This window comes from Euleptes europaea, chromosome 1 (genome assembly GCF_029931775.1).
Source record: "Euleptes europaea isolate rEulEur1 chromosome 1, rEulEur1.hap1, whole genome shotgun sequence".
Taxonomy (NCBI): domain Eukaryota; kingdom Metazoa; phylum Chordata; class Lepidosauria; order Squamata; family Sphaerodactylidae; genus Euleptes; species Euleptes europaea.
In genome coordinates this window covers 180,208,170-180,234,582 of record NC_079312.1, presented here as the reverse complement: position 1 = coordinate 180,234,582, position 26,413 = coordinate 180,208,170, and the positions used below count along the sequence as shown (strand labels likewise).

Below are 26,413 nucleotides of genomic sequence, written 5' to 3'. Positions count from 1 at the left end.
GAGTAATGCACTTTGTAGAGAAAACTGTAGATTAATAATCACATTTATTCATTGTCCTGTTAAGGGTCCTCTGCTCCCATCATTTAAAAAAAAATTACAATCTTCACCTTGATTCGAGCCCAGTAGCACCTTAGAGACCAACGAACTGTTTGGGGTATGAGCTTTCGAGAGTCAAATCTCCCTTTGTCAGATGCCATCATCTGGTTCTAGAAAGGATGAAGTCGATCTCCAGAGGTTGACGCACATTGATAATTCCCCCCCTTTTTGGTAACGTGCCGATCAACTGCTCTTTTCCAGAACGAAAGAGCTAGGCCTGAAACTGTAGTAATTAAAACCAGCGTCAACAGGTATAAATCGATCCCACGTTGGAACGGCAGTGGTTTTCCCCAAGGCCGTTGATCCAAAAGACATCGCAGTTCCACGTTTCCAGCTGCAGAACCAAAGGAGAGTTTGGATGGACAGGGAGAGGCTGGTCTCATCTGGGAAAGTGCCCGGTAAAAGCCTGGTTGGCAAACAGTTGCTGGGCACGAAAACTGGCCCTCCGTCCTGAGAACGCCCAACAGACTGTTGAGGAGATCTGCTGATGATTCATTCCACAGTGAAGCGGAGGTCTTTGTGGTCCAGGCATTTTACCTTTGTCGCCAGAGGCGACAGAAACAACAGCACAGCTGAACAGACGGGACTCTTCCGTCCGCCTCTCCGTCTCCGTCCAGTGTATCTGCTTAGACTTCTTCAGGTCCTCGTAAGCTGTATGCCGTAGATGTCTCCATCGCAGGCCCTCTCGCGGTTTAAGCAGGTGGCTTCGGTCGAATTCTCTGCGTCCCGGACGTTGTACTCGCCTTTCTTGCAGGCCGTGGACTTGAGGTAGTAGATCACCCCGGCCATTCCGCCCAGGACCAACATGGCGGCACTGGCGATGGCAACGACGACAATGATATATAGCCAATGATCTGCAAAGAAGAAATGTAGTTTAAATTTTAGGCTTTTTTTTATCGACCACTACTCAACGGAAGAGTCCCCCCAGGGTAGTTTGCAGCGCAGCAGAACACAATAATTCGAGAAACTTTCAACAATACCAAAAATATCAGAGTGGAAGGACAAACTTTATGAGTTTGCTTTAATGGCCAGGCTTACGAATCAAGTAAGCATGAAACCTCCTGATTTATTCCAAGAGAGATGGAAGCTGTTTTATCAATATTATTGATTTCATTATGTTTAGCTTAAAATGATATTAGAGCTTATAATAATACAAAGTTATATTATTATGCTTATCACAACCCAATTTGGGTTATAACTGGGTTTGTGCAATAAGAAGAGATGAAGAGAAGAGAAGAAGACAGGACAAGAAATGTTGAAAACATCCGATATTACTTTTAATAGGCAGCTTTTAATGTATTTGTGGGTTTACTACAATATATTTTGGGTGCCAAGGAAGAAAAAAACAAAAAAGAATAAATTTTGAATGTATTGTATATAATTCTTTTTTTAACTTTTCCTAATTTCCCCCCTCCCCTTCTCCTTTTCTTTTTGAATTATCTTTTTTCAAAACACAAGAACACAATAATTCCCAACAGTGTGGTGTAGTGGTTAAAGTGTCAGGCTAGGACCGGTTCGAATCCCCACTCTGCCATCCAAACTTGCCGGGAGATCTTGGGCCAGTCACACACTCTCAACCTAACCTACCTCACAGGGCTGTTGTGAGGATAAAATGGAGGAGAATGACTTCAGCGGCTTTGGCTCCCGATTGGGGAGAAAGGCAGGGTATAAATGAAGTAAATAAAATAGTATGTTCTGCTTTGAAGTTGCAGCCGTCGGCTCTCCACTGTAGAACTGGGGTGCCCAGGGGTTTTTCATTTTGTGTGGTTTTCAAAGTTACAAGTGGGGAGATACATTTGCAAAAAATGCAGGCAGAATGAGCCTACCGTACCCCCCCCTTCTCCCCATAACACCAACCCCCCCCATTTATCAATACCTCTCCCCTTCTTGCTCATCTCAGCAAATCCTTGTCCCGAAATTTCAAAATTATGCTTTAGAACAGGGCAGAATGATATTGGATGGAACTGAACTCTTTTGTTTGCGTTATTGATTCTGAGTGCATGGTTACTTGGGTCTGGCCTAGATGCCCCGTGGTAGGCATGTGCCTTGGTCTTCCCCCGCTGTTTCTGAAAAATTAAAAGCTCTTGAGGATGCTGTCGCTGAGATTCAAAGAGCAATGGAGGAAGGGAAGGGAGAAGTTGAACTCTTTCCCCTCCAGTTATTATTTTGTATCTAAAGGGGAAAAGAAATGGTTACCTGCAAATCTTCCCCCATAACTGAAAAAGTGGGTGGCAGGGGTGACTTTGAATAGAAGGACAGCCAGAGGGAAAGAGGCAGTAATATCTGCCATCTCCTCCTCAAACCTGAAGTCTCCCACGTAATACCTAATTTGTGCATGTAAAATGTTGTCAAGTCGCCGCTGACTTACAGCAACCCCAGCAAGGGGCTTTCAAGGAATGTGAGAAGCAGAGGTGGTTTGCCATTGCCTTCCTCTGCAGAGACGTCCTTGGTGGTCCCCATTCCAAGAACCCACCCTGCTTAGCTTCCAGCTTCTGGCGACCCCAGCAAGGGGCTTTTGAGGCAAGTGAAAAGCAGAGGTGGTTTGCCATCGCCTTCCTCTGCAGCCTTCCTTGGTGGTCTCCCTTCCAAAGACTAACCCTGCTTAGCTTCCAACTTATAGTGACCCCAGCAAGGGGGTCTTAAGGCAAATGAGAAGCAGAGTTGGTTTGCCACTGCCTTCCTCTGCAGAGTTTTCCTGGCCGTCTCCCTTCCGAGGATCAACCCTATCGAGCTTCCAAGATCTGATGAGATCGGGCAACACCATGCCTCCTTCCCTCCCTAATACCTACTTTGGACCTCAGGAAAGATTGAAGCTTTGCTTGGTGCAGACCTATGTAATCTTTCCACCTCCTGCCCATTATGCCCTTGATGGGAAGGGGCCGTGGCTCAGTGGTAGAGCCTCTGTTTGGCATGCAGAAGGTCCCAGGTTCAATCCCCTGCATCTCCGGTTAAAGGGACTAGGCAAGCAGCTGATGTGAAAGACCTCTCTGCCTGAGACCCGGGAGAGCTGCTGCTGGTCTGAGTAGACAGTAGTGACTTTGATGGACCATGGGTCTGATTCAATATAAGGCTCAGTGGTAGAGCATCTGCTTGGCATGCAGAAGGTTCCAGGTTCAATCCCCAGCATCTCCAGTTCAAGGGACTAGGCAAATAGGTAATGTGAAAGACCTCAGCCTGAGACCCTGGACAGCCGCTGCCGGTCTGAGTAGACAGTACTGACTTTGATGGACCAAGGGTCTGATTCAGGATAAGGCAGCTTCATGTGTTCATGAGACTGGCCCCTTTTTTTTTTTTTTGCCAGCTACAGTGAAAGATGTGCTATCCATCTTGGCATCAAAGATGCAGTTGGGGACTTACCTTTCACCTGGATTTCCACCTGGCTCAGGTGCTGCCCGTGTTTGTTGCTGGCCGTACACTCATAGACACCGCTGTTCTGTCCGCCCGCCCCGGTGATGGTCACCACGTTGTTGGAGCCGGCGTAGTTGAGGTTGGAGGCCGGAGGCACCCTCCAGGTGTAAACGGCAGGGGGGGACCCATCAGCCTGGCAGGTGACGTTGAAGCTGGTTCCCCTTCTGATGGGCAAAGAAGCACTGACGGCCAGAAGGGAGATGGTAGGCCTGTCTAGAAGCAGATAGAGAAGAGGAGCTGCCTGAAATGCAACTTCAGTCCCACAAGGCCCGTCCCCGGTTCTCCAGGTCAGAGTCCACCGCTCCAAACCACCACTCTTAACCACTACACCATGCTGTGTACCTTTGCTTTTCTGACATTCTGAGGTCTTATCATAGAATCATAGAGTTGGAAGGTACCACCAGGGTCATCTAGTCCAACCCCCTGCACAATGCAGGAAATTCACAACTACCTCCCCTTCCACACACTCCCAATGACCCCTACTCCATGCCCAGAAGATGGCCAAGGTGCTCTTCCTCTCATCATCTGCCTTTACTTCTTTTCTTTTTGGTACTGAATGAACCCTGACAGTCACTTCCAATTCTGAGATTAAATAAACCGGTAGAATTCCTGACTAAGAGGCTCCTGATGGGTGAAACACCACACTTTTTGTTCCCAACTGCCGAATTTTGTGCCATCGCAATTAAAACTCGCAAAAATAGAATGGAAAAATGTCAAGTTAATTCTTGTAGAATCATAGAATCAGAATTATAGAGTTGGAAGGGACCCCCAGGGTCATCTAGTCCAACCCCCTGCACAAGGCAGGAAATTCACAACTACCTCCCCCCCCCACACCCCCAGTGACCAGAAGATGGCCAAGGTGCCCTCCCTCTCATCATCTGCCTAAGGTCACAGAATCAGCATTGCTGACAGATGGCCATCTAAACTCGTCTTAAAAACCTCCAGGGAAGGAGAGCTTACCACCTCCCGAGGAAGCCTGTCCCACTGAGGAACTGCTCTCACTGTTAGAAAATTCTTCCTAATGTCAAGACGGAAACTGTTTTGATTTAATTTCAACCCGTTGGTTCTGGCCTGACCTCCTGGGGCAACAGAAAACAACTGGGCACCATCCTCTATATGACAGCCCTTCAAGTACTCGAAGATGGTTATCATATCCCCTCTCAGTCTTCTCTTCAAGCTAAACATACTCATAGGACTTGGTCTCCAGACCCCTCACCATCTAAATACAGAACTTTACATTTGTCTTTGTTGAAGTGCATTTTATTAGTTTTAGCCCAATTCTCCAGCCTGTCAAGATCATCCTGCATCTTGGCTCTGTCTTCTACCAAATTTGCTACCCCTCCCAATTTAGTATCATCTGCAAATTTAATAAGCATCCCCACTATTCTTTCATCCAAATCATGTGATTTGTTTTAATAGCTTACGTTTTAATGTCATTAGTTTTTTTTAATCTGATTTTGTAATTTACATTAGTCTTGCAGTTTAATTAAGTCAGATAATTTTATGTATTAACCTTTGGCTGGTCAAACAGACCGTAACAATAAAAATAAAATAAAAATAAGTTGCTTGGGGGGCGGGGTTGGTTGGTAGGAAGACATTTAGGGATGGATGTAAACATCACCAACTGCCTGCCCCAAACACAGGTGTCCATCAACATTCTGCGTAGGGTTTCCTTCTGCGACCGGTTGACTCACATTCCACCTGCACCGTCACCGTCCACCTGTCCGTCCCGTGGCCATTCGTGGCTTCACACTGGTAGACCCCCGAGTCGTTCCTACTGATGTTCTGCTCCTGGTGGAACTCCTCGGTGGCTCCCTCCTTGAAGCAAAGGACCAGCGGGGTGGGGGTCCCATCGGCTTCGCAGGCCACGGACCGCAGGGTCCCTTCCAGCCAGGTCTGGTTGCTGGGGCAACGGGACTCCTCCATCTTAGGCTTGGCTGAAACAGGGAGACGGAAGAAGGCCCACACTTAACATCAATAGGAAGACATTCCCTAAGGGTGTGTGTGGCCAACCAGGTGCCTCTAGGAAGCCCCCAAACAAGACGACTGCAACAGCACCATCCTGCCTGTGTTCCACGGCACCCAACATAATAGGCATGCTCCTCCAATACCAGAGAGAATAGGTATGCAGCATGACTAGTATCCATTTTAACCAGTAGCCATGCATACCCCTTTCCTCCATGAATATGTCCACTCCCCTCTTAAAGCCCTCCAAGTTGGCAGCCATCACCACATTTTGGGGCAGGGAGTTCCACAATTTAACTATGCATTGTGTGAAGAAATTCTTCCTTTTATCCGTTTTGAATCTCTCACCCTCCAGCTTCAGCAGATGACCCCGCGTTCTAGTATTATGGGAGAGGGAGAAAAATGTCTCCCTGTCCACTCTCTCCAAACCATGCATAATTTTATAGACCTCTATCATGTCTCCAGCACTATGCAGAAGTGCGGACATCGCACCGGGGGACGCTATGCACTCTCTCCAAAAACTCTATGGAGACCAGAGAGATTGGGGGCAAGTGCTAGAGCAGTGATGGCGAACCTTTTAGAGACCGAGTGCCCAAACTGCAACCAATTAACCCACTTATTTATCGCCGAGTGCCAATGCGGCAATTTAACCTGAATACCACCCCCAGAGGGGGCCCAGAGGGAGAGGCTAGGGTTGCCAAGTTCCTCTTCGCCATGAGTGGGAGGTTTTTGGGGTGGCGCCTGAGGAGGGCGGGGTTTGGGGAAGGACTTCAGTGCCATAGAGTCCAATTGCCAAAGTGGCAATTTTTTCCAGGGGAACTGATCTCTATTGGTTGGAGATCACCTGTAATAGCAGATCTCCAGCTAGTACCTGGAGATTGGCAACTAGTTCCTTAGTGTTTTCTCTCTACATATCAAGACAAATGGAAAGGTGTTTGGAGGATAGCTTGTGGGCACTTCAAAGGTGGAATAGGACTGCACGCCCCTCCGCCCGCACAGACCCAGAGGGTGCCGGAGAAGCCGCTGGAGGGAAAGAAGGAAGGAAGGAAGGAAAGAAGGGAAGGGAGGGGGAAAGGGAAGGAAGGGAGGGAGAGAAAGAAAGAAAAAGAGAGAGAAAGGGAGAAAGAAATGGAGCAAGGGAGAGAAAGAAAAGGACAGAGGGAGACAGAAAAAGAAAGAGGCCATTTATGCATGGGAGGTTTTGCCTTGGATTTGCCACTCGGTGGGGGGCGGCGGCAGGCTTGTGAGAGGCGAGCAGGGTGGGGCAGAGGGCGCCTCCTTCGCACCCACCGACCAGCCATGCCCCTCCGCCCGCACAGGCCCAGAGGGCGCCGGAGAAGCCGCCGGCCATGCCGAGTGTGAGCGCTCGGCTTCTGTTCCCCGCTCTCCCACCCGCCTGGCTGGCTGGCCGCGCACGCTCCAGCGGCGGCAATGGCGGCAGCTTCTGTGGGAGAGTCCGGGGGCCACCGCCAATCATGTCGGAGGTTCCCCACCCCTGGGCTACAGCCTCCCCCATCCGGGGTGGGGCAGAGCCGGAAAGGCCAGCGGCTTGGAGGAACCGTGCGTGCCGGCAGAAAGGGCTACGCGTGCCGGAAGTGGCACCCGTGCCATAGGTTCGCCAACACGGTGCTAGAGTGTCCCCTCGGTGCGATGCCAGCGCTTCCGCATCGGCTGGAAGTGACATCGTTAGGGTTGCTAGGTCCCCCTTTTGCCATTGGCAGATTTTTGGGGCGGAGCCTGAGGAGGGTGGGGTTGGAGAAGGGACTTCAATGCCATAGAGTCCAATTGCCAAAGCGGCCATTTTTCTCCAGGTGAACTGATCGCTATCAGCTGGAGATCACTTGTAATAGCAGGAGAACTCCAGCTAGTACCTGGAGGTTGGCAACCCGAGATATTGTCCGGGGACGCAAATTGCCACCCCCCCCCCCGTAGCTGCCTCCCAAAAGCTTCCGCTGGTGCATTGTGGTTGCATTGTTGCATTTATTCTGCATTATGCATTTGTATCCTGTGTTCCTCCCCGCTTCCTTTCTCCCCAGCCCAGCAAAATGGCTGACTGTTCCCCCCCAACTAAGGAAAATGAAAGACGTGCGGAGTCCTTGAGTAAAAGGCCGCTTGCCAGAGCCAGTGTGGTGTAGTGGTTAACAGTGCCAGACCCGGATCTGGGAGACCCAGGTTCGCATCCCCACTCATGCCAGGGAAGCTCAGTGGGTGACCCTGGGCCAGTCACTCTCTCTTAGCCCAACCCTACCTCACAGGGTTGCTGCGAGGATAAAACGGAGGGCAGGAGAATGATAGAAGCCGCTTTGGGTTCACATTGGGGGAAAATGTGGGGTACAAATGAAGTAAATAAATAAAAAATATATCCAAAGACCTAGGATCTTTCCAATGCCATCTTGGGTCAGGGGTCAACAGGTTCTCTGTGCTTTCGCCGCAGCCTCTCCCCAATACTCACTTTCCACCACCACTGTGACCGACTTGGCCGCTGTCCCATGACGGTTGGTAGCATTGCACCAGAAGATCCCACTGTCGGCAGGGATCCCCTCTCCTTGGCTAAGGGGGTACGAGACACCGTCCTTGGTACAGATCACCGTGGGTGGCGGTACCCCTTCGGCTTTGCAGGCAAAGGCGGGCAGTGCCCCTTCCACCAAGGTCCAGTTACTTGGACAGTTGGATTCGTCCATTTCTGGCTCATCTGTAATATCAAAAAGATTGTGTGACATTTTGCAAGGAAGTTGGCCTGTGGTTTTTGCCCTGACCTGGATGGCCCAGGCTAGCCTGATCTCATCAGACTCTTGGGAAGCCAAGCAGGGCCAGCACTGGTTGATACTTGGATGGGAGACCCCCAAGGAAGTCCAGGGTTGCTCCGCAGAGGCAGGCAATGGCCAACCACCTCTGTTCTTCTCTTGCTTTGACCTGGATGGCCCAGGCTAGCCTGATCTTGGCAGATCTCAGAAGCTAAGCAGGGTTGGCCCTGCTTAATACTTTGATGCGAAACCACCAAGGAAGTCCAAGGTTGTTATGCAGAGGCAGGCAATGGCAAACCATATCTGTTAGTCTCTTGCCTTGACTTGGATGGCCCAGGCTAGCCTGATCTCATCATATCTTGGAAGCTAAGCAGGGTCAGCCCTGGTCAGTACTTGGGTGGGAGACAGCCAGGGAAGTCCAGAGTTGCTCTGCAGAGGCAGGCAATGGCAAACCACCTAACGGCCATAGTTGGTACACAAACACATATGGAAGGAGGTGGTCTTCAGATACAGCATTGTGGCAACATTGACAAAAAAATCATGTAGTTTGCCACAGCCAATAGAATTAAGAAGACGAAGAGTTGGTTTTTATATGCCAACTTTCTCCAAACCTTAAGAAAGAATCGAACCAGTTTACAATCACCTTCCCTTCCTCTCCCCACAACAGACACCCTGTGAGGAAGGTGGAGCTGAGAGAGCTGTGACTAGCCCAAGGTCACCCAGCTGGCTTCATGTGTAGGAGTGGGGAAACAAATCCAGTTCACCAGATTAGGCTCTGCCACTCGTGTGGAGGAGTGGGGAATCGAATCTGGTTCTCTAAATTAGTGTCCGCTGCTCATGTGGAGGAGTGGGGAAACACCTGGTTCTCCAGATCAGAGTGCACCGCTCCAAACCACCGCTCTTAACCACTACACCAAGGACATTCATGAGCGGGGGGGAAAGGGATTGAGAGGAGAAAGCAAAAAAAGCAGGCAAATAGAGGAATGCGAATGCATTTGAACGCATCTGTTGCCAGTTAAAAGCTCTCCCATGGGGGCCACGGCATAGCGATAGAGTCAGTGCTCACTTACATTCCACATGGATGGTCACATCCCTGGCAACAGAGCCATGTACATTTGTGGCCGTGCAGCGATACGTGCCGGCGTGTTCTTTGGTGATGTGCTGGAGAACCCCGAGGTGGAAAGCCGCGCCGTCTTTCGCACACTCCACCACTGGTTCTGGGCTGCCCTTTGCAGAGCAGACGAGGGCTTGCTCAGTCCCTCCCCTCCACGTCCAATTATCGGGGCAGCTGGAATCGTCCATTGCAGGCCCATCTGGAAGAGGAAAAGAATCTGATTTCGACAGCGGAAATGTACGGCGACCATTAATCACAGGCTGCTTTCGAGCCTGGACGGCAAAACAAAATCCCCTTTACGATTTCTACTGAAAACAGACGGGAGTCTACCATGCAAAGGAAACAATTTCCTGTCCCTGAGAAGATCTTGGTGGGAATTGGTTTCCCTTCTGCTCTGAGCCATGTGTGTGGCACAGTGTATGGCACACCATAGTTAAATTATGGAACTCCCTGCCCCAGGATGTGGTGATGGCGGTCAACCTGGACGGCTTTAAGAGGGGAGTGGACATGTTCATGGAGGAGAGGGCTATTCATGGCAACTAATAAAAATGGATACTTGTCTTGATGCCTACCTACTCCCTCCAGGATCAGAGGAGCATGCCCATTATATTAGGTGCTTTGGAACGCAGGCAGGACAATTCTGCTGCCGTCATCTTGTTTGTGGGCTTCCTAGAGGCACCTGGTTGGCCACTTTAGGAACAGTCTGCTGGACTTGATGGGCCTGGGTCTGATCCAGCAGGTCTTTTCTTATGATCCTATGTTGCATACCTCTCCTCTCCAGGATCAGAGGAGCATGCTGTGGAACACAGGCAGGATAATGCTGCTGCCGTCGTCTTGTTTGTGGGCCTTCTAGAGGCACCTGGTTGGCTCCTGTGTGAACAGACTGCTGGACTTGATGGGCCTTGGGCAGGGTTTGGGGAGGGACTTCAGTGTCTTAAAAGTCCAGTTGCCAAAGCGGCCATTTTCTCCAGGCGAACTGGTCTCTATCGACTGGAGATCAGTTGTAAGAGCAGGAGATCTCCAGCTAGTACCTGGAGGTTGGCAACCCTAGGGGAGGAGGTAGTTGTGCATTTCCTGCATTGTGCAGGGGGTTGGACTAGATGACCCTGGTGGTCCCTTCCAACTCTTATGATTCTACAAAGATCAGTTCTCCTGGAGGAAATGGCTGCTTTGGAAGGTGGAATCTGCCACTATACCCCAATGAGGTCCCTCCCATCCCTAAACCCCATCCTCTCCAGGGTCCACCCCCAATATCTCCAGGAATTTCCCAACCCAGAACTGGCAACCTTAGCCCACCCCCCACCCCTTGTGTGTAATTTACAAGCTGCACTCACACTCAACCTTGACAGTGACAATCTTGCCCCTCGATCCATGCGCATTGGTGGCGTTGCAGTGGTAGACTCCAGCATGGCTTTGAGTGATGTTCTGCAGTTTCCCGGTGTCGTAGACCTCGCCGTCTTTTGTGCAGGAGACCTCGGGGACGGGCATCCCATCAGCTTGGCAGTTGAGCTGCTGCAGTCTACCTTCCACCCAGATTTGGCTGCTTGGGCAGCGAGATTCATCCAGCTGAGGCCCGTCTGAAACAGAGAGGAAGATGCTTAGTTGTGACTGGGGGGAAAAGCAGCTGTTTGCTCATGCCCCAACCCAACTCTTTCTTCTCTGAGGTCTTCATTTTAAAGAATGTTGCATTTGACACATCACACACACACATGAAACTTCCTCCTACTGAATCAGATCATTGTTCCATCAAGGTTGGTATTGTCGACTCAGACTGGCAGCAGCTCTCCAGGGTCTCAGGCAAAGGTCCTTCACATTATCTATTACCTGCTCCTTTTAACTGGAGATGCCAGGGATTGAACCTGGGACCTTCTGCATGCCAAGCACAGGCTCTTTCACTGAGCCATCCCCCCAACACTCATGAAGCTGCCTTATACTAAATCAGACTGTTGGTCCATCAAGATCAGTATTTTCTACTCAGTCTGGCAGCAGCTCTCCAGGGTCTCAGACAAAGGTCTTTCACATTATCTGTTACCTGCTCCTTTTCACTGGAGATGCCGGGGATTGAACCTGGGACCTTCTGCATGCCAAGCAGAGGCTCTGCCACTGAGCCATCCCTCCAACACTCTAAACTTTCCCCCAGTCCACTCTCCTTGCTAAAGCAGCTAAAATTGCAAAAGAAACCATAACACATAGTTGTTCTTAGTCTTATGAACACATGAAGCTGCCTTATACTCAACCAGATTATCAGTCCATCAAGGTCAGTATTGCCTATTCTGACTGGCAGCGGCTCTCCAGGGTGTCAGGCAGAGGTCTTTCATATCTCCTGCTTGGTCCTTCTAACTGGAGATGCTGGGGGTTGAACCTGGGACCTTCTGCATGCCAAGCAGAGGCTCTTCTCCTGAGCCACGGCCCCTGCCCAAATGCTTTATGCTGAATCAGACTCTTGGTTCATCAAGGACAGTATTTTCTACTCAGACTGGCAGCAGCTCTCCAGGGTCTCAGGCAGAGGTCTTTCCCATCACCTACCGCCTGGTCCTTTTAATTGGAGATGCCAGGGATTGAACCTGGGTCCTTCCGCATGCCAAGCGGAGGCTCTTCCACTGAGCCACAGCTCCTCAGCCATACCAAGTTCAGTCTTGGAATAACTGGTCCCGTTAACTAGTTGGGACCTCTGGACTCGCTCACCCCCATGCGCCATAACATGGAAGCATCACTTACATTCCACGTGGACGACAACCGTTCTGCTGGTGGTGCCGAGCCCGCTCGTGGCTGTGCAATTGTAGAGGCCTCCGTGGGTCCGAGCCACTTCCTCCTCCTCGTCCACGGCCTGAGCGACGCCGTCTTTCATGCAAGCCACAGACGGCTCGGGGTTCCCCTTAGCTGTGCAGCGGAGCCTCTGCCGTGTCCCCTCGACCCACGTGCGGTTGCCAGGGCAGGTGGACTCATCCATTTTGGGCACATCTGCAAGGCGCAGAGGGAACACACACAGGGGTTGGGGCTCTTCTCTCTTTGGGTAGAAAATAAAGGGGGGGGAGGAGGTTTAATGTTGCAGGGTATTTGGGTCCCCCCTGGCTACTGGCGGGGGGTGGGGGGTAGAGTTACCAGCTCCAGGTCGGGAAACTCCTGGAGATTTGGGGGGTGGAGCCTGAGGAGGGCAGGGTTTGAAGAAGAAGAGTTGGTTTTTATGCCCCGATTTTCTCTACCTTCAAGGAGTCTCAAAACGGCTTACAATTGCCTTCCCCTCCCCACAACAGACACCCTGTGAGGTAGGCGGGGCTGAGAGAGCTGTGACTAGCCCAAGGTCACCTAGCTGGCTTCATGTGTAGGAGTGGGAAACCAACCCAGTTCACCAGATTAGAGTCTGCCGCTCATGTAGAGGAGCGGGGAATCAAACCCGGTTCTCCCGATCAGAGTCTACCACTCCAAACCACCTCTCTTAACCTCTACCACGCTGGCTTGGGGAAAGGAGACTTCAGTGGGATGTAATGCTATAGACTCCACCTTCCAAAGTGGCAATTTTCTCCAGGTGAACCGATCTCTTGACGCCTGGAGATCAGTTGTAATAACGGGAGCTCTCCAGCCACCCCCTGGAGGTTGGTAACCCTAGTACAATGTCATTCTCTCCAGGGGACCTGACCTCTCTAGTGCGGAGATCAGCTGTCAGTCTGGGGGATCCCCAGGTCCCATCTGGACGCTGGCATCCCTAATTTGGGCAATGTTGGGCAAATGGTTTCTGCGGCCTCAGTGACGAGGGTGGGGACACGGGGTCATTATAGGAAGGCCCAGCTCCACCCTGAGGTAGGGAGATGCTTAGGGCTGCCAACTCTGTGTTGTGAAATACTTGGAGATTTGGGGGTGGAGCCTGGGGAAGTCCACCCCCAAAATCTCCAGGAATTTCCCAATCCAGGGTTGGCAAACTTATATCCATTGCAATTCTGGGGGATCTCCAGGGCCCACCTAGAGGTTGGCAACCCTAGTGTATGGATATGTTTCTTCACCCTGTCTAATGCCCATTTTAATGCCCCCCCAAATTGTTATCGGAAGGGAAGCTCTGTACTCACAGAAGACGGTAAGATTGGCAGACGCGCGCTTTGTGACTGTGTTTCCACCAACGGCCAGCTCTGCCTCGCACACAAATTCCATCCCGTCGTCTTCCTCCTGAGCTGTCAGGTGGAGCTGCAGAGGGAGATGGTCGCCAGATGCCAGGATTCTCCCCAAATAATTTTTAATCAGAAGAGAAACATTTGGTGGCTGGGTAGCTGGGGAGTCGCATGTGACAGCCACAGGATTATTTGCAAGAACCTGAGATGGGCGGATTTCCAAGGAGGGCTCTGGGAAACCTGCGGTGAAGAAACGGGTTATTCCTCCCAGATCTCAAGACCAATGCCGGATTTACGTATAAGCTAAACAAGCTTTAGCTTAGGGCCCCACTCTCTTGGAGCCCCCCAAAAAATTTAAAGGGGAAAAAAACTGGTTGTACATTTCCAAAATATAAGATAAAAAATTTATCACTATTAATATACTTCTTAATTGTATTTCAGTTCAACAATTACTTTGATAAAATACATATTTTGTTATGTGCAAATGGCTTTAGATACCTATTAGGTCCATAAATTACCATATAGCATATATTCAACACAAAAGCCACAATTTGTTGTTGACAAAGGACAGCAGGACATATAAAGGACCCCATTACCTTCAATAGTTTAGGGCCTCATCAAACCTAAATCCGACCCTGCTCAAGACTGCTACAATACCAGTCAGGAGCTACGTCTAATGCCGATCCTCACTTGAGAATAGGGTTGCCAACCACTAGGTACTAGCTGGAGATCTCCCGCTATTACAACTCATCCCCAGCTGATAGAGATCAGTTCACCTGCAGACAATGGCCGCTTTGGAAGGTGGACTCTATGGCATTGAAGCCCCTCCCCTCCCCAAACCCCTCCCTCCTCACGCTCCACCCCAAAAACCTCCCACCAGTGGTGAAGAGGGACCTGGCAACCCTAATTGTGATGGAAATCTATTTATGTACTTACTTGCTAGGTGCAAATCAGAAATCGAAACATCATCTGGGACCCATGATCAAGACGCCATTATGGTTTATTAATAATTCAATGTTTTAATTATATGTGTGTTATTTATGGTTTAAATTGCAATAATTTTATACTGTTAGCCGCCCTGAGCCCGACTTTAGTCAGGAAGGGTGTGGCACAAATATAATAAACAAACAAACAAATAAATAAATGTCAGTCTTGTCTACTCAGACTGGCCATGGCTCTCCAGGGTCTCAGGCAGAGGTCTTCCCCATCACCTAGTTTCTAGTCCTTTTTAACTGGAGATGCCGGGGATTGAACCTGGGACCTTCTGCATGCCAAGCAGGTACTCTATCACTGGGCTATACTCCCTTCCCAACACACATTATGCTGCCTTATACTGAATCAGATCCTTGGTCCATCAAGGTCACAACTGTCTATTCGGAGTGGCAGTGGCTCTCCGGGGTCTCGGGCAGAGGGTCTTCCACATTCCCTATTGCCTGGTCCTTTCAGCTGGAGATGCCGGGGATTGAACCTGGGACCTTCTGCATGCCAAGCAGAGGCTCTATCACTGAGCCAAAGCCTCACCTCGTCTGATGAAGTTGCCTTCTACTGAATTAGACCATCGGTCCATCAAGGTCAGTATTGTCTACTCAGACTGGCAGCAGCTCTCCAGGGGTTCAGGTAGAAGAGGTCTTTCAAATAACTTACTGCTAGGGTTGCCGACCTTCAGGTACTACCTGGAGATCTCCTGCTATTACTGTATTTCATTACAACTGATCTCCAGCCAGTAGAGATCAGTTCACCTGGAGAAAATGGCCACTTGGTCAATTGGACTCTATGGCATTGAAGTCTCACCCTGCCCTGCTCAGGCTCTGCCCCCCAAACCTCCTGCCGGTGGCGAAGAGGGATCTGGTAACCCTACCTACTGCCTGATCCTTTTAGCTGGAGATGCCAGGGTTTGAACCTGGGACCTTCTACATGCCAAGAAGAGCCACATGTCTCTGGATATCCCAGCTTACTTACTGTAAACGTTCACTGATCCCACTGCTGATTTGACCATTGGTCCCAGGGACACGGTGCAGTTCAATTTCTCTTCTCCGATATTTGAGAGGGACACCTGTGCTTGGGCCCTGGCTGTGTCCCCCGACACTGTGACGTTGACGTTCAGTCCCGTCCCCATGAAGGTGAGGTCAAACTCAGCCTGGTTGGCTGGGAAAACCCCGACCACATCACATGTCACAGCCATGTCGTCGTCGGCCTCTACGTAGGGTGGGATTTGGAGCCGGGGACCCGTCGGGAAAGCTATAAGGAAGAAGCCAGCAAAGTGTCAAGTACAGTTGATCTTAAACCATTTTTCTGCCAAGGAAAGCACGAGAGATTCAAACCTTTAGTCAACTCTGTCTGCTCAAATCCAGAGGAGGGACATTCTCTCGAACTTACCGGCAAATTGCCCAGACCTGGATGGCAATCTTTGGTCAGTAGGGTTGCCAACCTCCAGGTACTGGAGCAAAAGTATGTTAACAAAAGCGCAAAAATATTTATAATCTACTGACTTATACGCAAACACATCAAAGTGAACATTTAAGGACATCACCTACAATATGACAAACAAATAAAGTGACAAGTGTACAATAAAGTCAAAAAGATTCAAAAACGTCTCTTGAAAGAATTTCCTTGAAATGAAATATCATGTAGTCTTGTAGAAGCCACGGTCTTGATGAGGATACGGCCGTTTCAAATTCTTAATTAATAATTAATAATTCTTCATCAGTCCTTCAATCAATGGTCTTACATTTCTACATATTCATCAACAAGGTGTAGGTTACATCATATGTCCCATTCAGGGTAAGGATACATTGTGTAGCAGTCCCTCCTCTCAAAAACCTCCCGCCGGTTGCGAAGAGGGACCTGGCAGCCCTAATAGTCAACCCTAGGGCTATCAACTCCCACTTGGGAAATACCTGGAGGTTGGAGGGGGGATAGGGAGGAAGGGGTTTGGAGAGGGGAGGGATCTCAGTATGAACACATGAAGCTGCCTTATACTGAATCAGACCCTCGGTTCATCAAAGTCAGTACTGTCTACTCTGACCAGCAGCGGCTCTCCAGGGTCTCAGGCAGGGGTCTTTCACATCACCTACTTGCCCGGTCCCTTTAACTGGAGATGCCGGGGATCGAACCTGGGACCTTTTGCCTGGTAAGCAGATGCTCTACCACTGAGCCACAGCCCCTCTCCATGGCTCTCCAGGGTGTCAGGCAGAGGTCCTTCACATCACCTACTTGCCTAGTTCCTTTAACTGGAGACGCCCAGGGATCGAACCTGGGGCCTTCTGCATGCCAAGCAGATGCTCTACCACTGAGCCACAGCCCCTCTCCATGGCTCTCCAGGATCTCAGGCAGAGGTCCTTCACATCACCTACTTGCCCGGTCCCTTTAACTGGAGATGCCGGGAATCGAACCTGGGACCTTCTGCCTGGTAAGAAGATGCTCTACCACTGAGCCACAGTAGCGTATAATGTCATAGAGTCCACCCTCGGGAACTGTGATTTCTGTCACCTGGAAAACAGTTGTAATTCCAGATCTCCTGCCGCCATCTGTAGGTTGGAAATCCTAGTCAGCCCTGGTTAATGCTTGGATGGGAGATAGGATTGCCAACCTCCAGGCGGTGGCTGGAGGTTTCCCAGAATTCTGACTGATCTCCAGATGACTGAAATTCATCCCCCTGGAAAAAATGGCTATTTTCGAAGGCGGACACTATGGCATTATACCCTGCTGGGGTCCTTTCCTTCCCCAAACCGCACCCTTTCCAGGCTCTACCCCCAAACTCTCCAGGCATTTCCCATCCTGAGCAATCCTGAGTAGTGATTTTAAATGTTGGTTTCATGCTTATAATGTATTTGATCCAATTTGTTTTATCTATGCTGTAAGACACCTTGAGCTCAGGTGGCTGTTTTAAATAAACAAATAAATTAATAAGAAAATCAATTTCCTGGAAGAAATGGCTGCTCTGGAGGGCTAACTCTATGATATTGTACCCAATGAGTTCCCTCCCCTCCCCAAACCCTGCCCTTCCCAGGATCCATCCACAAATCTCCAGGAATTTCCCAACCTGGAGTTGGCAACCCTAGTAGACCCACACCCAAATGGACAATCTTGTGCAACTAATCATGCCTAGCTAAGTTAGGGCTGCCAGATCCCTCTTCGCCAATGGCAGGAGATTTTGGGGGCGGAATCTGCAGAGGGCGGGGTTGGGGGAGGGGAGGGACTTCAATGCCATAGAGTCCAATTGCCAAAGCAGCCATTTTTTCTAGGGGATCTGATCTCTATCGGCTGGAGATCAGTTGTAATAGCAGGGGATTTCCAGCTAGTACCTGGAGGTTGGCAACCCTAAACTATGTGCAGCCGGAGCAGAAATAGGGTGCAAATGATGTTATAATGTTCTCCGTTTATTTGCTAATACTGCTCTGTTCTCCTTTTTGTTGACTTCGGATGTCTAATTTAATAGATTTAAATTAAGCCGTGCATTTGTTTCTATGAATCGCTACAAGCATTTTGCAAAGGGCGGCTGATCTGAGGCAGCCAAGAAATAATCCTCGCAGGTTGAAAATTTCCTTGGCGTGTGTGTGGCTCGCTGCGCCCTGCAGTTAACGGCCATTCGCTCATTTCCTCCCTGGGTTAATTAAAGTCCAGAGGTATCTGCGGCCTGTTCCAAATGCCCAGGTGAGATCGGGGGCAGCTGGTCTCTGGGCACCAGATCTAAGGCGGGTGAGTCAACCGGCCGCCCTGGCTTCATTACGACAGTCCTCAGAGAGGAAAAAAGATTGAAGGGAACAGCCAGCATCTCCATCACGGTGCTATTAATAGACCCCCGCTTAATGGGATTATAATCACTATATATTTCTTGTGTGCCCACTGGCAATAGAATGCCATTCTTGAGCACGGAACTGGGATTTGGTAGCGATGGCGGGCAGCAACAAGAGCCGCTGGATATTTTATTGTTCTAAGAAGGGGCTTCTTGCTCTGTCTGGCTCACACCGATGTCTCGGAGAAGCCGAAAGATGGAAGGCAGCAACGGCGATGCTGAAATGGTCCATTCTGAGCTGCAGGTAGGGTTGCCAACCTCCAGGTGGGGCCTGGAGAGCTCCCAGAATTACAGCAGAATTACAACTGATCTCCCGACAGCAGAGACCAATTCCCCTGGAGAAAATGGCTGCTTTGGAGGATGGATGACGTGGCATTATATTCTGCTGAGGTCCCTCTCCTCTCCCCAGCCCACCCTCCTCAGGCTCCCCTCCAAATCTCTAGGGAAGGAGGAGGAGGAAGAGGAGGAGGAGGAGAGGTGGTTTTGATATGCTGTTTTTCTCTACCTTTTAAGGAGAATCCAAGCGGCTTACAATCTCCTTCCCTTCCTCTCCCCACAACAGACACCTTGTGAGGTAGGTGAGGCTGAGAGAGCTCTAAGAGAACTGTGACTAGCCCAAGGTCACCCAGCAGGTTTCATGTGAAGAAGTGGGGAATCAAACCCAGTTCTCCAGATTGGAGTCCACTACTCTTAACTGCTACACCACGCTGGCTCTCATCGAGCAGAGAATAGCTTCGTTATACACAACCTCTTGTGAAAGGGTTCCCCCCTGGCCACTGTCAGGGGGGCATAGGGGTGCCATGCTGCTCCAGGATGGCACATTCCTGAAGATTTGGGAGTGGCACCTGGGAAGGCAACGGGAAACCGCCTCTGCTTCTCACTTGCCTCGGAAGCCCTTGCTGGGGTTGCCAGAAGTTGGCTGCGGCTTGTCAGCGCTTTATTCACACCAACAACACCCAACACAGAAAGAAGCCAGGGGACACTTGCACAGTAGCTCCTCGTGGTCTCGATGCAAACTGACTCCTTGGAACACTGATATGTTTTATTCTGGCGGTACCCCCTTAGGGTGGCCAGCCCCCAGGTGGGGGATGGAGATCTCCCGGAAAGACAACGGGTTTCCAGGCAACAGAGATGCTGCTTTGGAGGGCAGACTATGGCAGGGGTGCCAAACACATTTGTTATGAGGGCTGGATATGACATATAGGCCACTTGGTCAGGCCGGGCCATGCCTCGCCAGCCCAGATCGGGACTGGGGAGGGGTGCGGCTTCGGCTGGCTCAAGGGCCGGATAAGAGCTCTCACGGGACTGGATCCGGCCCGCGGGCCTTATGTTTGACACCTCTGCTCTATGGCATTATACCCCACTGAGGTTCTTCGCCTCTTCCAAATGCGCTTTCCACCAGGCTCCACCCTCAAAATCTCCTGGAATTTCCCAACCTGGAACTTGCAATCCTCAGCATACAGTTCCCTGGAATTTTCCCCTGGAATAAGCAATGGGAATGTCCACCTCTCCTCCATCCAACTGATGGCCGCTTTGGAAGGTGGACTCTATGGCAGAGGTGTCAAAGTCATTTGTTACAAGGGCCGGATATGACATAAATGTCACTTGGCCGTGCCGGGCCATGCCTCGCCAGACCCAGATCCTCAGAGGGTTGCCAACTGCCAGGTAGTAGCAGGAGATCTCCTGCTAATACAACTGATCTCCAGCCGATAGAGATCCAGCCGAACAGATCACCTGGAGAAAAATGGCCGCTTTGGCAATTGGACTCTATGGCGTTCAAGCCCCTCCCCAAACCCCGCCCTCCTCAGGCTCCACCCCAAAAATCTCCCGCCGGTGTCGAAGAGGGACCTGGCAACCCTAAATCCTCAGCATGCAGTTCCCTGCCGTTTCCCCCTGGGATAAGCAACTGGACTGTCCATCTCTAATTCCACCCAATTGATGCCAAAACAGAGGCCAAGGGAACCTGAACAGCCATTGGTAGAAAAGCCAATGCTTCTAGACCATGAGAATCTATGGCTTCATTTCAGCCAAGCAGGAGAAATTCTTCGCTGATGTCATGTGGTCTCATTGCCCTTTCTGGAGAGCCAGCATGGTGTCGTGGTTAAGAGCGGTGGTTTGGAGCGGTGGACTCTGATCTGGAGAACCGGGTTCGATTCCCCACTCCTCCACATGAGTGGTGGAGGCTAATCTGCTGAACCGGGTTGGTTTCCCCACTCCGCCACATGAAGCCAGCTGGGAGACCTTGGGCTAGTCACAGCTCTCTCAGCCCCACCTACTTCACAGGGTGCCTGTTGTGGGGAGGAGAAGGCAATACTGAGCTGGTTTGATTCTTCCTTGAGTGGTGGAGAAAATCGGCATATAAAAACCAACTCTTCTTCTGTTTGCAAGGAACTGGATGTGAACTCACCGACAGTCTTCAACAATTGGTTGAGGGAGGCCTTTTCGAAGAGAGGCCCTTCTGGTCTCAGATCCAGGGCCGCACTGCAGCTGATTTCCTCCCCATGGTCGGTCCGTCGAGCAGTTACAGCGTGGTTCACCACAACATCGCCAGCTTCATGCTCAGCGTGCTTCTCAAATGTCCACGTGTGCAGTTTCTTCCCCCCTTGGAGGAAGGTCACGGACAGGTTCCGGATGGGGGCAATGCTGGAAACCCGGCAGGTGAAGGTATAGTTTTCCCCCACCTCCATTGCTGGCACCGGATCCAACTCGACAAGCTCTGGAAGCCCTGGAAAAATACATGAAGGCATACTGAGATACAACTCTACATGAGGGTGTAGAAATCACACACAGGACATGGAGGGCCAAAACATCTAAACTGTTAAAATGACAACCCCTGTGGATGTTCAGTGGCAGAGCATCTGCCTGGCATGCTGAAGGTCCCGGGTTCAATCCCTGGCATCTCCAGTTAAAAAAGACTAGGCAGTTGGTGATGTTAAAGACCTCTACCTGAGACCCTGGAGAGCTGTGGCAAGTCTGAGTAGACAATCGTGACCTTAATAGACTGAGGGTATTATTCAGTAGGAGGGGAGATTCACTGAGGGGTCACGGCTCTATGGAAGAGCCTCTGCTTGGCATGTACCAGGTCCCAGGTTCAATCCCCGGCATCCCCAGTTAAAAGGGTTGGGCAGCAGGGGATGTGAAAGACCTCAGCCTGAGACCCTGGAGAGCCACTGCCAGTCTGAGTAGACAATACTGACCTTGATGTAGTGATACTCTGATTCAGTATAAGGCAGCTTCATAAGTGTTGGGGGGGATAGCTCAGTGGCAGAGCCTCTGCTTGGCATGCAGAAGGTCCCAGGTCCAATCCCTGGCATCTCCGGTTAAAAGGACCAGGCAAGTAGGTGATGGGAAAGACCTCTGCCTGAGACCCTGGAGAACCGCTGCCGGTCTGAATCCACAGACCTGACTTGGATAGACTCATGGTCTGATTCAGTATCTGTTAGCTTCGTGGCTTGAAAGCACCCTGTCTAGACTCTGGCCAACGTTTATTGAAACCCTGTCCAAAAATGAAACTGTGCTACGTAAGTATGTCTTGCTTTGTAGCACAGTGTTTGAGAGTCAAGCAGTAGAGGCCTATGTGCTAGCCAGGCCAAGCAGTCTTGGAGGAGGGGGGAGGTGGTTGTGAATTTCCTGCATTGTGCAGGGGGTTGGACTAGATGGCCCTGGTGGTCCCTTCCAACTCTCTGATTCTATAACCCAGAAACAGCAAACACATGACAAATATTTGCTTCGTGGCCACTTACGATACACCGTGATGTTTGCGGACGTCGCTTTACGCTCTCCGTCACAGATGAAGAAGCACTCCGGGGCGGACGCCCACTCCGTGATGTTAGCCAGCTGGAAAGATGCCCAGTTGCTCCCATTGTCTCTCCTCTCCCAGATAAGCGACGTCTCCAAGCCGCCCCTGGCATCGGCTTCCCGGCAGCTGGTACTACAGTTCAGCCAGAGAGATCCTCTGTGCTCCACCACGGGGTTTTCGGGCCAAACGCTCACATCGAACGCGTGCTGTTCCGCTCCTGTTAATAACAGAGCCACATTAAAAAAAAAAAAAAGGATTTTGCCCAAAGGGGTCCCTGAAAAACAGCAGGTTTCGATCCAGAGCTAGGAAAGAGGCAGCAGCCAGTGGCAAAAATATTAGAAGGCTCGTTCCAGCCTTACTTCATACTTCCAGGGTGCATAAAGAACATTCCTGTGGTCACTGTATTAGAACGGAAATTACAGGGGTCTGGTTCTCACTGGGGGGCCCTGCCCTGAATGGAAGAGGCAAGCCCTTTCTTGTCGGATCTCAGAGGCTAAGTAGGTCGGCCCTGGTTTGTACTTGGTTGGGAGACCACCAAGGAAGTCCAGGATCACTTCGCAGAGGTAGGCAATGGAAAACCGCCTCTGCTCGTCTCTTGCCTTGACCTGGATGGCCCAGGCTAGCCCAATCTACTCGAATCTCAGAAGCTAAGCAAGGTCAGCCCTGGTTAGGACTTGGATGGGAGACCACCAAGGAAGTCCAGGGTCGCTATGCAGAGGCAGGCAATGGCAAACTACCTCTGTTGATATTTTCCCTGACCTGGATGGCCCAGGCTAGCCTGAACTTGTCAGATCTCAGAGGCTAAGCAGGGTTGGCCCTGGTTTGTACTTGAATGGGAGACCACCGGGGAAGTCCAGGGTTGCTATGCAGAGGCAGGTGATGGCAAACCACCCCTGCTTATCTCTTGCCTTGATCTGGATGGCCCAGGCTAGCCCGATCTCATCAGATCTCAGAAGCGAAGCAGGGTTGGCCCTGGTTAGGACTTGGATGGGAGACCACCGAGGAAGTCCAGGGTTGTTATGCAGAGGCAGGCAATGGCCAAAACACCTCTGTTTGTCTCTCACCCTGACCTGGATGGTCCAGGCTAGCTCTGGTCTCATCAGATCTTGGAAGCTGAGCAAGGTAACCATGGTTAGTATTTGGATGGGAGACCCCCCCCCCCCCGGGAAGTCCAGGGTTAATCCAGACAGGCAGGCAATGGCAAACCACCTCTGAATGTCTCTTTCCTTGAAACTCCTACCGGGTTGCCAGCATGGTGTGGTGGTTAAGAGCTGTGGTTTGTGGAGCAGTGGAGTCTGATCTGGAGAACCGGGTTTGATTCCCCACTCCTCCACATGAGCGGCAGAGGCTAATCTGGTGAACTGGGTTGGTTTCCCCACTCCTCCACACGAAGCCAGCTGGGTGACCTTGGGCTAGTCACAGCTCTCTTAGAGCTCTCTCAGTCCCACCTGCCTCACAGGGTGTCTGTTGTGGGGAAGGTGATTGTAAGCCCGTTTGAGTCTCCCTTAAGTGGTAGAGAAAGTTGGCATATCGAAACCAACTATTCTTCTTCTTCATAAGTCGGCTGCAACTTTCCATTTCCACCACTAAGATTTTGAAACTCCAGAGCCGAATCCAGGAAGATTCTCTCTAGCTCAGCCAGATCCAGACTTTCGACAGAGCTGAGAAAAGCATCCAGATGGGGATGCCAGCCTCCAGGAGGGACCTGTGGGTCCCCCAGAATTACTGCTCATCTTCAGACTATGGAGATCAGTTCCCCTGGAGAAAATGGATGCTTTGGAGGGTGAACTCTATGACATTGTACCCCACTTGAGGTCCCTGCCCTCCCCAGGTTCCATCCCCAAGTCTCCAGCAGCTTCCCAACGTGGATCTGGCAACCCTAACCCCCAACCCCCCGCTGGTGGCCAGGGGGACCTGGCAACCCTAATATCCAGAGAGGGTTCTCCTAGTCACCCTCCCGTGCTCTAACCATTAGCTGCCAGAGGAGGGTGGCCACTGTCTGCCTCTGCATAGCAACCCTGGACTTCCTTGGTGGTCACCCATCCAAGTCCTAACCAGGGCTGATCCTGCTAAGCTTCTGAGATCTGATGAGTTCAGGCTAGCCTGACCCAGACAGGTGAGGACAAATTTGGCGTCCCAAGCCAAAGTCTTCTCTTTGTTTGCTTTTGACATTTGCATGGCCTTTGTGTGTCTAATTCACTTATCTCTACTTAAGGATGGATGGAATCATGTTCTAGCTGTACCTGAAGAAGTGAGCTGTGGCTCACAAAAGCTCATACCCTGCCAGAAATTTTGTTAGTCTTTAAGGGCCCTAGCTCAGTGGGAGAGCATCTGCTTGGCATGCAGAAGGTCTCAGGTTCAATCCCCAGCTTCTTCAGTTAAAGGGACTAGGCAAGTAGGTGATGGGAAAGACCTCTGCCTGAGACCCTGGAGAGCCACTGCCAATCTGAGCAGACAATACTGACCTTGATGGACCAAGGGTCTGTTTCAGTAGAAGGCAGCTTCAAGTGTTTGGGGAGGAGCTGTGGCTCAGTGGTAGAGCATCTGCTCATCGTGCAGAAGGTCCCAGGTTCAATCCCCGGCATCTCCGGTTAAAAGAACCAGGCAGTAGGTGATATGAAAGACCCCGGAGAGCCACTGCCGGTCTGAGTAGACAATACTGACTTTGATGGACCCAAGGGTCTGATTCAGTATAAGGCAGCTTCATGTGTTCCTGTGTGCCTTTCCCCAAGACAAGACAACCCTTCTCTGATGACGCTCAGGGCTACCATAGGCATCTGTCCCTGTTTCTTTTCAAGAATGTGCCACCCTCCCTTTAGCAAGCAAAAGAAAAGCTGTCGAAGCACTCGGGGTGGTAGATTTCCCCCGGCTAGGAAAATGACAAGCTGTCTGGTCCCGGACACGTGCCGCGTCCCTGCAAGATCCAGGCAGAGATGCCAGCACAGTCCAGGGGAATCTCTTTCTCTGTCTCTCTCTCTCTCACACACACAGATGGCAGAATGCTTTCCTTGTTCCCTTCCACGCAGCCCAAGCTAACCCACCCAGCTGCATCCATCCAGCAGCTCCCGTTCATAACAAGGAAAGACAAGCCCCCCCCCTTGCAAGAAACCCATCACCCTCTACAGGGGGAAGGATGAGAGAGCATAGGGGGGACAGAGACCGCTGGACACTTACCCCCTAGCATCAGCAGTAGGCACCAGGGAAAGGGAAGGCAGAATCTCTGGAGCTTCATGGCTGAGGAAGCAAAGCAGAGCCGGGGAATGAGAGAGAGAGAAATGTGGGGGGGGGAGGAGAGATTAGCTAGAGAGGGGAGGGGAAATTGGGCTCCGGATTGGCTTCGTGTTGGTAACTTGGTAGCTAAGGAAGAGGGAAAAGCAGAGGCGGCTGGAAAAGCTCTTGGGCGGTAGCAGCAGCAGCGGGAATCGGCTTGTTCTCCGGGGCACATGCTGTGCGCTTCTCTTCCCACCCACCCCTCCCCAATAACTCACAAGGAGCAGAGGCTCGGCCTGGTGCCATCCGCGGAGTGGTCCATCCATTCCTGCATCCCGCTCCCAGCTGCGGTCGGCCCCGATGCTTCGCGGCAGGTGTCCTGAAGAGCTGCCGTCGCAGGGAGGGTTGCCTTCTTTCCTCCTGGAACGCTCCAGGCACATAGGGAGAAAAACAGGTCGTCTGAGTCGCTGGATGGAAAGCCGGCACAATGATATGGTGCTTTCTGCAACCTGGGTTGAATGGTACAGTGGAAAGATATGGGTAGTTATCATGATGGAGGGACCGGACAGCCTGTTTGCGCAAGGAGATTGTGGGGCAGGGGGGTGGAGTGCCTATCTAAAGGTAACATCTGGATCACCTAAACCCAAAATCTTGGCGCTGCGCTAGCTGTTATTGTTAATAATAAGAAGAAGAAGGAGGAGGAGGAGGAGGAGGAGGAGGAGTTGGTTTTTACATGCCAACTTTCTCTACCACTTAAGGAAGAATCAAACTGGCTTACAATCGCTTTCCCTTCCCCTCCTCACAACAGACACCCTGTGAGGGAGGCTGAGAGAGTGTGACTTGCCCAAGGTCACCCAGCTGACTTCATGTGGGGGAGTGGGGAACCAACCCAGTTCATTATATTAGCCACCGCAGCTCATGTGGAGGAGAGGGGAATCAAACCAGGTTCTCCAGATCAGAGTCCACCACTCCAAATCACCGCTCCTAACCACTACACTCCACTGGCTATCCAGCTGGTGGGGCCAAGAGAGCTGTGACTAGCCCAAGGTCTCCCAGCTGGCTTCACGTATAGGTGTCCCATCAATGTATATGGTGCCTGACAGAGTAAACACAAGAACCCACACAAAGAAGTCCCTGCCCCAAGGAGTTTACAGCCTAAAGGCAGATAGTTTCAGGTGGGTA

The 26,413-nt window shown here is 51.0% G+C and overlaps 1 protein-coding gene and 2 non-coding genes across 3 annotated transcripts; 1 reads left to right on the top strand and 2 right to left on the bottom strand.

The window, feature by feature from the left end:
* Positions 1–732: 732 nt before the first annotated feature.
* Positions 733–25,671, bottom strand: LOC130478327 (intercellular adhesion molecule 5-like). The gene is made up of 12 exons (XM_056850477.1): positions 25,510–25,671; positions 21,966–22,323; positions 20,630–20,947; positions 15,387–15,665; positions 13,389–13,667; positions 12,046–12,288; positions 10,662–10,904; positions 9,284–9,526; positions 7,922–8,161; positions 5,199–5,441; positions 3,454–3,717; positions 733–950 (listed from the first exon to the last, which is right to left on the bottom strand). The coding sequence occupies exons 1-12, from the start codon at positions 25,669–25,671 to the stop codon at positions 733–735; spliced, it is 3,090 nt and encodes a 1,029-aa protein (XP_056706455.1).
* Positions 16,520–16,591, bottom strand: TRNAG-ACC (transfer RNA glycine (anticodon ACC)). The gene has a single exon. It is a non-coding gene; the product is annotated as a tRNA-Gly (tRNA).
* On the top strand, positions 24,540–24,611 carry TRNAD-AUC (transfer RNA aspartic acid (anticodon AUC)). Its single transcript has one exon. It is a non-coding gene; the product is annotated as a tRNA-Asp (tRNA).
* Positions 25,672–26,413: the final 742 nt, after the last annotated feature.